The 12,438-nt window shown below is 43.4% G+C and overlaps 1 protein-coding gene across 1 annotated transcript in view; it reads left to right on the forward strand.

Annotated features, from left to right (window-relative positions):
• LOC310995080 (carboxyl-terminal PDZ ligand of neuronal nitric oxide synthase protein) overlaps positions 1 to 5,771 on the forward strand; it is a gene marked incomplete at its 3' end in the record, with an annotated part of 62,760 nt that extends 56,989 nt beyond the window's left edge. The window contains exon 11 of the mRNA XM_083984009.1: positions 5,195 to 5,771. Within this exon, the coding sequence (XP_083840135.1) occupies positions 5,195 to 5,771 (577 nt within the window). The remainder of the gene's footprint in view (positions 1 to 5,194) is intronic.
• Between the last annotated feature and the right edge of the window lie 6,667 nt (positions 5,772 to 12,438).

Here is a 12,438-nt window from a genome sequence, read left to right on the forward strand (position 1 = left end):
TATGTGAGTATTACTCATGGCCTACCAGCATGCGGAACCGGTGTTTGTGGCACAAGCATGGGACTAGTAGGCATGTGGTGGATGAACAGCGTGGGTGTGAGCTGGAGCATGTGTGGGTCTCACCAGTCATTTCTCTGCTAATGACTGTATAATAACATTTTAAATGCGGATGTGGTTTGTTGCAAATTATTCGTAACCGCATTAGCACTGAGGTAATCGGTGAATCACACATGTCTCGTGCACGGTAGCACTGTCTTGTTTTTTTTTTTTTCCACACTGAGCTCTTGTTTTGCCTCTCGCACTTTTGCTAGAGTAGCAGAAATGTTCTTGTCAAGATTTTTGGTGTTATTTGAGTCAGTGGAGGTTTCAGTCTGAACGGTGAAACTGTCAGAGCAGCAGCAGCAGAGGAGTACGTCTTGATGTACCTGTCTCACACTCACTGTGTCACGGTGGCGTTTGTGTTATATTTTTCGTGTTTGTTTTTGTCATGTGCATGTTTTTTTGTTGTTTTTTTTTCTACTTTACTGAATCTTAGCAAATCACCATGGTCCAGATGGAGGATGAAATAAACGGAGCTTCAGAGGTCTCACATGCTGCTGTACTGCTTCATGTTTGACCAGCAGCCAGTCAACAAAAAACAGCATAAGGAAATAAAACCCATTTGATTTTGCTGCTGGCACTAGCTCACAAAAATAGCATTAAGAAATATTACAAGTTGTTGGAATATGATTTTATTTTACAAACCAGACAGAAAAACAATAACAAAACGAGGATCATGTACTGTAGAGAGAAAAGTGTGAATTTGCCAAAATTTGCCTTTCCACACACACTTGAATGCACCACTTTAGAAGACATGAAATAACCTGCACTCAGATGCATTAACACAAAATGACAATCTAACCTTGACAAAGAAAAGCCATCATGACAGATTACCCAAAGTCTGTGCAAGTCCATTTTCATTTCACATTGAAGCGAAAGCAGCAGCAGCAACAGCAGCAGCAGGGGCCAAATGGTTCGAATATTGTAGATATTCTTCTCCAGCACTCACATGCAATATTATAAGTCAATGAGAGCTGTCGTAAATGGCTTGACTTGAACAAGCTGCCTAATAATCTCCTTTAGCTGAAGAGCTTAAATCCCACACTCGCTGTATAATAAGCACTGGAAGATTTGAGGACCGTGGCCCCGTATCATTGTCAGAGGCGTGATCCCAGGCCTCGGCTGGTCTTCCGCTCTCTGCACCTAAGAGAAAAATATTCTGCTAAAACATGTTTAAAGTGGAATTAACTCTGCTCTGTCAGAGGACTGTGGACTGTAAGCATGAAACATGAAATTACCATTTTCTAGTCAAAGCAAGTGATCAAATACAGTATCTCTAATACAGTACAGCTCAAACACAGAGAAAACCAAAATTAGCACTTAAACCTCCAAATAACATCGATGCTCTTTATCTCTGCCACGGAGAATATTGATGTCCAAAAATTGCGCCGGATATGCTATGAATTATTAAACCAGGTGGATAGATTTGACCTTTATGCCAAAGCATCTGTCCTTGTTTGTTTTATGGTTGTCTGAGACAGAATTTCCAAATTACTGGAAAAGAGGGGGATAAAGGGAAAATGACCAGTTGCTGAGATGCGTGGCAGGTAGCCTAAAATCAGAACCAGAGCAAGATGAATGGAGAGACAAAGAGGGAATAATAAATAAAGAGGCAGAAAAATGGAAGAGGAGAGAGAGGGAGAGAGAGGGGGGCAGTGAGGCGGAGAGAGGGGGCGTCAGTGTGACCGACAAGAAGAGTTGCTGACTTCAAGTTATGATAATGAGTCCGGGAAAGGAAAGAAAGCAGCCTGCTTCTTGATCTGGATGCAAATTAATCTCCACATCCCGGCAACGCACACATGCAAGAATAACATGAGACCACAGAGGAGTCAAACTTTAAACTGGACTGTTTGTGTACGTGTGTGTGTGTAAACCGCAAAGAAAATCGTTACCCCAGGGGAGAAAACAAAATAAGTATTAAAATATCCAAGGGTTTCATTTGGCCTCAGGAGAAATGTTGCCTATTGTAATTTCCTCAAACTAAATGAGATCTTGTTTCAGTCTTGTAGTTTTAAGCTCGTTTTACTTTTACACTCACCCAAGCAGAGAGCGGAGAGGCTGACCCCCTCCCCGCTTTATACATTATATCTTCTATAGCCTATAAGCTTTCATGATGATGTGCCGCCACAGGTTTCCTCTGAATGCCATGGTGTCCGCAGCAGTCCAACTGTTATCGCTTTTCATCTAATGCCACTCATGTTCCTGCGTTACTAATTATATCAGATAGTATTCACACCTTCAGCGTTTTTGAATTGCACTGTATTAGCTCATGTTTAGCTACAGTAGTAAGAAGAAAATAAACTTTATCTACTATGTTAGCAGCTAACCAGCTAATAATTTAGTTTTTGAGCCATTAAAGGGATAGTTCAACATTTTGGCAAATTCGCCTATTGCCATAATTTCTATAGTCATAGCAGTAGGTTCATTACCTTTAATTATCGGTGCATGTTGTATTGAGATCCGCGGGGCAGAGATGGGAGCTCAGCAAACACAATGGAGGTGAATGGTACAGGTCCCCTGTCCCTAATCAAACTCATCAAATATACAATCCAACAATTTCAAAACGCTCTTGTGGGTAAGTTGTGACCTGCACATTCACCACGCTATGAGATAATCATGTAACATTACAAGACAGAGTTGTTTTCGAGGTAAATGCGTAGCCGGAACTACATTCCAGACACTGCTGCTGGGCGGAGTTCAATAGCGCAAGTAGTTCTGAGAATTTGCTTCATGTGTCGTAACGTAATTATACATGATTATCTCATGGCGTGGTGAATGTGCAGGTCACAACTTGTCCACGAGAGTGTTGTGGAGTTGTTGGATTGTGTATTTGATGAGTTTGATGAGGGACAGGGGACCTATACCATTCACCTCCATTGTGTTCACTGAGCAGCTCACGTCTCTGCCCCGCTGATCTCAAAACAACATGCACTGATAAATAAAGGTAATGAACCTATGACTATGGATTATGGCAATAGGCAAATTTGCCAAAATGTTGAACTATCCCTTTAACGTGCTAATCTTTTCTAATTGGCACCACCTGGCTAAAAACTAAAGGTAATATTTGTTGCAGCTATTTAGTCATCAGTTATTGGACCCATGTAAAATCTGTTGATGGTTTTTGACTCTTGTAGATACACAGCCTCTGCATGTCAGTGGAAATCCTCTCAGTAGTAAATAATAGTAGATATTTCACTCAAAAACCAAAGTTGTGAACCCTGTGGTGCCACTAGAGAGTAAATTCAGTTGGATTTATCCACCAGACAGCATAGACATGTGTGTGTGTATGTGTGTGTGTGTGTGGTTATTAAAAGTAATGATAGTATTTGTGACATTGGAGTTGGTGAAGGTCTCGTCTTGACTTCTACCATACAGTACTCTATCTCTGTGTGAGCTCCTCCATTTGTTAGAGTGGGACACAGCAGATAATTACAGTCTCCCTGCTCCATTACAAACCAGTCTGTCATTACTTCAGTTGTTAACACCGTCTTGCACACACACACACATGGGCAGAGACAGTAAATATATCAGCAAGTCACATAAGTTCATTACTGTGTGACCAAGGATTCAGCCACAGACCAGATCTGAAAAGGAAAAAGGAAACGATGTTAGCAGCAGCAGCAGCAGCAGCAGCCACCAGTATAATGTAGCTACATGGGAGGAGTGAGGCTTGTTAGCAAGTGTGTGTCAGGATTCGTTTTCTAAGAGAACGGATGTGAGTGTATGAGTGTGTGTGTGTGTGTGTGGATGTGTGCACTGGTGCTTGTCGTGGCATTATTGTGGTACCATCAGGGAGACTGCAGAGTAGCTATTTCTGGTGTGTGTGTGTGTATGTGTGAAGAGGGGGAAGCCTGCAGCAGCTCCTTCCTCGCTTCCTTACCCCTCCACTCTTTTTTTTTTTTTTTTTTCTTTAGCTCTTCTTTCTCCCTCTGTTTTCTCAGCATGAGAGCTGTGGGATGTAGATAAGTCCCCAGACAGCTGGAACGACAGGGAGCCGGAGAGAAAGAGAGAGTCTCTTGTCTTGTCTAGTAACAGCTTACGTCACAGTTTGCTCAGGTTAATGGGGGATAATGTGACTGATGGAGAGGAAAACTGGCTCCAGGCTTATTCACATACAGAGACGAGTTAGAGAGAAGATCCACTGAGACACTGTCAGCATGTTTAACACTCCTGTTGTCCTCCTGGGTCAAGGAAGGAAGGAAGGAAGGAAGGGAAAGAAGGGAAAGAAGGAAGGAAGGAAGGACAAAGGGAAAAAGGAAGGAAGGGAAGGACGAAGGGAAGGAAGGAAGGAAGAAAAGAAGGCAGGAAGGACAAAGGGAAAGAAGGAAGGACGAAGGGAAGGAAGGAAGGAAAGAAGGACGAAGGGAAGGAAGGACAAAGGGAAAGAAGGAAGAAAGGGAGGACGAAGGGAAAAAGGAAGGAAGGAAGGAAGAACAGAAGGCAGGAAGGACAAAGGGAAAGAAGGAAGGAAGGGAGGACGAAGGGAAAAAGGAAGGAATGAAAGAAGGATAAAGAGAAGAAAGGAAGGAAGAAAAGAAGGCAGGAAGGACAAACGGAAAGAAGGAAGGAAGGAAGGACAAAGGGAAAAAAGGAAGGAAGAAATAAGGCAGGCAGGAAGGACAAAGGGAAAGAAGGAAGGAAGGGAGGACGAAGGGAAAGAAGGAAGGAAGGCAGGCAGGCAGGAAGGACGAAGGGAAGGAAGGAAGGATGAAGTGAGAGATGGGAGGAAAGAAGGAAGGGAAATAGGAAGGTACAATAGATGGAGGGAGGGAACAGATTGTGTCAATTGGGTCAAAGAGGAAGGAAGAAGAAGTAAGGATGAAGGGAACAAAGGAAAGAAGGACTGAAGGAAGGGGAAAAGGAAGGAAAGAAAAATGGAGGGAAGGAACTGATTAGGTCAAGGAAGGAAGCAGAAGGACGGACGAAGGAAGGAAGGAAAGGAAAAAGGATTGTGGAAAGAAGGAAGGAGGGAAAGAAGGAAGGATGGAGGAAGGGAACAGATTGGGTCAGTTTGCCCCAGAAGGACAACAGGAGGGTTAAACCCCCTTTTCTGTCAGATTTCACTAACCTTCACATCTCTTCTCTTATTTTTCAGGTGTAAACAGACGATCCCCAAACTCGACCCTCCTCCTCCCTCCCTGAGTCGGAAGCGCGCCAGCCGGACGCTGTCCCCGGGGTCGGAGGTCTCGTCGGCGGCGGCCGCGCCGCCGCCCGGAGAGGTCGGCGTTAACGACGCGGCCGCCACCAGCCGCAGCAGCAGCCTCTCGTTCCCGGACGTCACCCCGGGCTCGCTGTCGTCCGCCGACTTCCACTCCCTCAGCAACGGCGAGAGCAGCTCCTGCTCGGCCAGCGAGGACTCGGGCGTCCGCTCCGAGACCAAGTCCCTGCTGCTGTCGCCCCTGCGCGACGACGACGACCCGTTCGGGGACCGCGGGACCTTTCTGACGGCCTCCAGCGGCTGCGACAGTCCCACGGAGGAGAGGAACGAGGCGCTTCTCTCTCCCGCCGAGCCCCCCGTCCTCCTCCTCCCCTCGCACTCGGACACCTACAGCAACGAGCACCCACTGCCCTTCTCATCCCCTGGGAATGATACCTGCCTGCACATCAGTTTTTCCGAGGATGAGCTGCTGGAGAGCAGCCAGGAGGACCCGAACGTCCCGCAGCGGAGTTAGGAGACAGGAGAGGAGACACCTCCGCCATGTCCTTCAATCAGCTTTTAATGCAATAACTTAACTGTCAGACCCTCCTGTGTTTGCACTGGGCTCCATTACAGGACCTTTAATCATCCTGTCCACCTGTGACACAGTCCAGACATAGCATTGCCAGTAACTGAATAAATAATCTATTGTATAAATTATTAGTCAATGGACAGATTTAGTATTTTTGTAATGAAAATAATTAATGATCTAATTTACTTTTTAGTGACTAGAATGTTAAGCAGATTACATGTAGCAGCTCCTGCACTGTTAAAGTCACACATCATTTACCGTAAAGCCGACGAGGGCAGGGGAGGGGAGGGAGGGGGGGGGGCACATGTTATTTTTGCTAGTAGTCGACATTTTAAACGTTATTTTTGTTATGATGCTTTGCCGTGGTGCAAACTGTTGTGGAAATGCCATTTTCTGCAGATTTCACAGAGCAAGTGTCGGTGATGTTGGGAAGAGCCTCGCCTCCTGAAAAGCCCCTGAGTGGATGATGATGGGTGGAAAAGAAAAGAACAAGAAAGTCAGTAAAGAGCGGGGAAAAAGGGCAGGATAGAAGTGAGGCAGATGTAGTTGTGCTTTTGGTTCGTGCACATCCATTTGTGAATGGCTGTGTCGTAGGTTTTGTATAATCAGGGTTGAGTGGGTTAGAGAATGTTTTGTGCTACTTGTATTTTGGTTTTTTTCAGACTTTAAAGGTTTTTAAAGCAGCGCTGGAAGAATTAGCAGAACAACCAGAGGCGATTTGTGTTCTGTACTGTATTGATTCTGTATGTGGAGTGATTGCACCTCTTCAAAACAAAGGGATTATCGCAGAGTATTAAAATGATTCGAGTTTAGAGAGAAACGCCACAGGAAGAAGGCAAAACCCTCAGCGAGCCGACGGCCTTGAAAGCTCTGGATTGCACCTGTCTGAGCGAAGAGTGTGTTCTCAGACTCAGTAGGGAGATAATTGGGGAATCATAGAAAAAATACTCAGAGAAAGACAGCTCGGTAGATGGATTTTTTATTCTTTTCGGCCTCTCTCTTTGTGAAATCCTGAAGGAGCAGAAAATCAGTTTCATTTCCAGCTCTCGGGACAAATGAAGACGACATTGTTGCCACAGTCACATCATCTCTTTGTGCTTGAAACTTCATCATCAGAGGAAAATGTTGCAGACATTTTTCACTATTAACTGTCTATTAATCAGTCGGTTAATCAAGAAGATAATTAGCAGACTAATGATTTCAAATACGTGTTAGATATAGCCATAAATCAGTCTTATATTTATGCAAACACATATCATTAAACAACTGCCATTGTTACTAAAGGGCTTGATGATATGAATGAAAATGAGATTAATAGAGCTGTAATAATTAACTGTTTTAAACGATAGACAGAAACAGTTTATTGCGAATATAAATATTTGATAATATATGTTTTTTTCCCATATATTTAGGAAACTAAAAATGTTATTAAATGATATTTAATAGATCGTGTGGGGACCTGACTGACCAAGACATTATTTTCAGTCTAATTAATCAAACTAGTCTGTTGATGTAGCCATAATTTAATATAACATTTGTCCAAACACAAACACATATCATTAAATAACTACCATTGTTTATTCTTACTGAAAATGTATAGTAAAATTACATTAATGAGTACTGACAAACATTTACATATGCGTTTTTATTCATATCCTTAGGAAATGTAATAATATGTTTTTAAGTCTTATTGATTGAGAGAAAATCAATGGAGAAAGTGACTGAAAATGTCTAATAATTTGCTTTTGAACTGAATTAACGTGGTGAGACTCTGCTGCATTGTTAGCAGTGTTTTATTCATTTTAGAGCGTCGTTATAACCTACAACAGGTAGAAGTGACAATTCATGGATGTGAGAGGAGAAGCAGCTGAGGTGTGAGGGCAGGGGCGGTGTAAAGGTGCAGGTGTTTAAAAAAAAATGTCCAGGGGGAAAAAAACAAACATCTTTACACCCAGAAACGAGGCTTTTCTCAACATCACATGTGGCAGGGAGCTATGACAGCAATAACACGTGGAAGAAAAAATAATAATAAAGAGGAATAGTTGAAGAAGCACCAACCTGTTGTTTTTTTCTGTGTTTACTTTATTGTTGAGAATTGCGTGTATATTTTTTTTTTACCTGCTGACCTGCTTCTTTGTTGCTATAATTCTTCCAGAGTTCCCGCCTCTACTTTGCAGCACGGTAAACATGTTTTTATCCACTCACTGGGTTGAACACACTGTGAGAAAATCAGTCTTCACGCTGAAAAAACATTCGCGCACAAACAGGAGTCGTAACGAGCACTTCACAGGTGATTCAGACCGCAGCCACAGAAGGAAAAAAAAAAAAAAAGTGACACTGTTGACTTCATTTCTGGGCTGAATGGGAACACGAAGACTCTCCTGTCTGCTCTCCTCATCTGCCCTTTTACTCTGCATTAATTACCTCTCACTTTTTTCCCATTAACAATTCATGTCTCTCAAACTCTCTGCTGCTGCTGCCACGCGCGTAACATTTCCAGGGCCTCGCTGAGACTTTCCTGTCACCTCCTCTGTGGAGTTGTTCTAACCCCCCCCCCGAGGAGTCTTTTGACGGTGAACTGTTTCTTCTCTGTTTTCCCCTCAACTCTCTACAAAGCCTCACCTCTGCAGTCTGCAGTGACTGACAGGCATTAATGTGCTCAGGGCCACAGTGGGGTGCAGTAATGAGAAAGGAGCCAAATAGGAAATCCTTAGGCTCTAAAGGTGTTAGGGCTGTTATTTCCCCCCACCTTGCACTGCTCTGATCTCTGGAGTCAGTCTACTCTAGTCTAAACAACACAAGTGGTGAAATGTGTGGTTTGTTTCATTTGCTGCACAGGAGCCCATTCCTCCCAACTTTGGATGGAAATCCCCAAATGAATAATCAATAATGCAACGACGTCTGTGTGGCTGAGGATAGAAGAAAACGTCTTCCAGTTCCTCCTCCTCCTCCTCCTCTTTTCCCTCTTTCCCCTCCAGAGAGGCGGCCTCCATCTGAGCAGACCCTCTGTGTGGTGGCCTCTGTTCAATACCAGACTGCATCTGATCTGCGATCAATCCGACATACCTGCAAAAAAAGAGTCAGATCTCAGCTTGATGCCGAGTCTGTTAACCTCTGTGGCTGCTTGAAGAAGACGGCCGGACGTCCTTCATGTGCCCATTAAGGCCGCTGAAAAGTCATTAGCCGTCCTATAGACAGCAGAGAGACACCGAGACGCTGATCAAAGCTTTGTGTGTGTGTGAAGCCGGCGATCACAGTCACACGGATGAACTCCTTGCTGCACATGCTGCCCATTATAACAGCTGCCAGTGGAGGAGATGAAACGGCAGATTTGGCTTTCGTGTTGCGTTCTGAGCTTTAGAAGATTTTTTTTTAAATGATTCAGAAATGCCTGAGTACTCCTGTCTAATCAGGAGACTGACATCATGGTGGAAAGGTGGCAAGAATACAAGAAAAGATGAATCACGGAATCATTTTACATATTCCCCCTATAAATGTAGGCCTATACAATACTTTTATACATTATTATTCATTATGGAAAAGTAGTACACATGTATAATCAATAACACATGGTACACATTGTATGGCAGCTGCTGTAGGATCTAACCAGTCACAAACAGGTCTAAAGTCTTCAGGTACATAAAGGTATAGTAAGAGGTTGTGCTGTCGTCTCTAATGCAGGAGCCAGACTCATGTCTCACCGTTGATCAACCTCTCATTTAAATGCAAATTTGTAATATTGAAATCCATCCTCCCTTAATCCAGAATCAGTCTGAGTATCACTGAACATGTCAGCTATTTCTCTCAGTGCCAAGAAAAACCAGGTAACTCACCTGCAGAGGAAAATATGCTAATGATATAAAAAAAAACACTGTGACATTGGGGGAAGATACAGCATCTACAGTACAGGCATATTGGGCCTATTGATATTCATATTGAAAGTAACATAATAAACAACATCATCATCTAAAATATGAATTTAAATGTTTCAAATGAAACTTAGCTTTAGTTAAGACTTGCTTTCACAACCTTGCCTGGTACTTTACTGTTGATATAGTTATATTAGACCTACAGTACTGTTACTATACATTTCAACAGGCTGTCTTTACAATAATTGTACATTTGGTAGTATAATATTTTTCAGATGTTAAAAAGGTCAGACTCTTGTCTTGGCTGAAGTTAACTAGTTGTGTTTTTTAAGGGGAAAGTTATATGGGAAAATTTGTTGATGAATCTTTCTGGAAACCAACTTTATTTACTTCATGGACCATAGATCTGTGCAGCTCAAGACTCCAGTGAGTAGATAACAGGAAAGCACCGATCCAGAAAAGAGTGGAGCTCCTCCTTACTCTTCCTCTGCAGAGGTGAGTGAAATCTTAAAGTTGTTTTGTTGCCACTGGGGACTGGGTTTGGCTTTTTTATTAATTAGTTGTTATCACAGTTTCATGTAACACCCAGCGACAGTTAACACTATTAATTGGAATAAATGTTTTCCATAGAGCAGAGACAGAAATGGTTCGGTGCTGCAGAGCAGAGTGAGCCTCAGTGAGGCTGTATATCTCTGTGGCCCTGCAACAACCAGAGTCTTCTCTCACTTTGCCATGTCTTTGTTTGGAGGAGAGACATTTCAGATATGTAAACACTGGCACGAGGCAGACGGATGGAACTGGGAATATGAAGAAACAGCGGCGAGGCTTTGGAGACCTGCTGCTGTAGCCAGCTTTCCATTCGCTTTTTTAAAATATGGAAAGCTGGCTGACAGTAAACAGCCTCTCACATCTTCAATGTGACATTTAGATTTTTGCCGGCATTTATCTTGCATCTTTTCTTCTTCTTTTTTTAATGACAGGAAAATTATGTATTTGGAGTAGTTAATGTTGCACTTACTGTCCCTCATCTTCTTGAAAATATTGTCACTAACATGCACAAATAAACACACAATCTCCTCCAGCTGACGTGGGTTAGACTGAGAGGTTAGAAAGCGGTGAGGCGTTGCTTTGAGCGGCTGTGTGGAGCCTGTGGGGGCATCTCTGAGTGAGGTCTTTAGGTGAAGGGTGTCTGGATTCAGGCCCTGGAGGAGACACGCTAACCCCCAGGTTCAAACCATTTTCCTTCTACTGCAGAAATATTTTCCTCTGATGTCAAGTGGAGAAGTATTTCCCAGGGTATCCACCCTCCACCCTTCACAACCTGCTCAAAAAGGTCAGTCACCGTCTGAAAGCCAAGCTAACTCTTGTTTGCACTGGGCCCTCCGCAAAGCTAAATATAGCTGTAGACCAAGACTGGAAAGTGATGTTTGATTTTCTTTTCTCTTTTTTTCTGTTTTACCCAATGGGGGTTGTTTCAAAGAAAGAAACACCACCTCAATATGTTCGGCTCGCTGACAGGAGCTCTGCAGGAGATGCTGCTCCAGAGCCGCTGGTTGGCCGGTTCACTGTTTGGCTTCTGTGGGTTGTAGTCGAGGCCAGAGAAAGACGGGAGCGGTGGGGGGTCGGGGGGCTGGTGGAGGTTTATTCAAGTGTATGATCTTCCTGTTACCTCCTTAAAAGTCCAGGTTTGGGGGGGACTGCCTCTGGAACGCGCATCAGCGTTTTTGCATTAATTTACCTCTAAAACAACTCCGTCTCGTATCGTTCCGTGCATGGTCAGGTCACAACTTGTCCACCAGAGCGTTTTGGAGTTATTGGATTGTGTATTTGATGAGTTTGATGAGGGAAACCAAGAAATCCCATTTAGCCTCCATAGCGTAGCTCTGAGCAGCTCGCGGCTCTGCTCCACCGTTCTAAAAATAGCTTGCACAGACAATTAAAGGTAACGAACCTACTCCTAAAACTATAGGGATTATGGCAATGGGCCAATTTGCCAAAATGTTGAACTATCCCTTTAAAATATGCATTCTGCTTAATCAAGCTCACTCTCAAAGGAACACACAATGCAGAATATACTGTACATAGAGGTAAATGAGAAGATTGATAACTCTCCAATCCAAACATTAGAAAGTTCAACATCACTGAAGTTTCCACCAACGACTTTTTACATATCACCAAACTGCAAGTATTACCATGGCAGATTGACAAAAAGACCCCCAAGAGTTCTCAATGGGACTTGGCTGCAGCTGAAGTCCATGGCATTTTCCATTCCCCAGGCTCATTCATGCACCAGAGTCCTGCTATACTCAGTTGTTAGCCTGTTTGCTTGTGGATAACTACTAATTGCTGCTGCCTGTGTATTTTTTTGCAGTGTGGTTGATAGTTACACAACTTTTCACGCCTGTATCTGTATCTGTTTTTGCATTTTGATTAATATCATTTTATCATCGTTGCATGTTCAGATGAAAACTTAGCTGCACTTCCATTGTGTGAACGACAACGTCAACATCATTTTGTTGGAAACCAAAATATCCAAAGGGATTCTCGGGAGTGCAATAAATGATGGTTTTAGCGCAGAGGGTGAGGAATATGGAATTACAGCATAATATTTTCTCTGGCTGAGAGCCGCTGTGGTTTCTCCCAGCTGCTGCAGGCCATGGGACAGTCAGCGAGCGGCTTCACATCTCCCCGCTGAAGATCAGAGGAAAGGGAGGAGGAGCAAGGGGAAGATTACTGCATGT

This window comes from Trachurus trachurus (genome assembly GCF_905171665.1).
Source record: "Trachurus trachurus genome assembly, chromosome: 12".
In the NCBI taxonomy this organism is placed as follows: domain Eukaryota; kingdom Metazoa; phylum Chordata; class Actinopteri; order Carangiformes; family Carangidae; genus Trachurus; species Trachurus trachurus.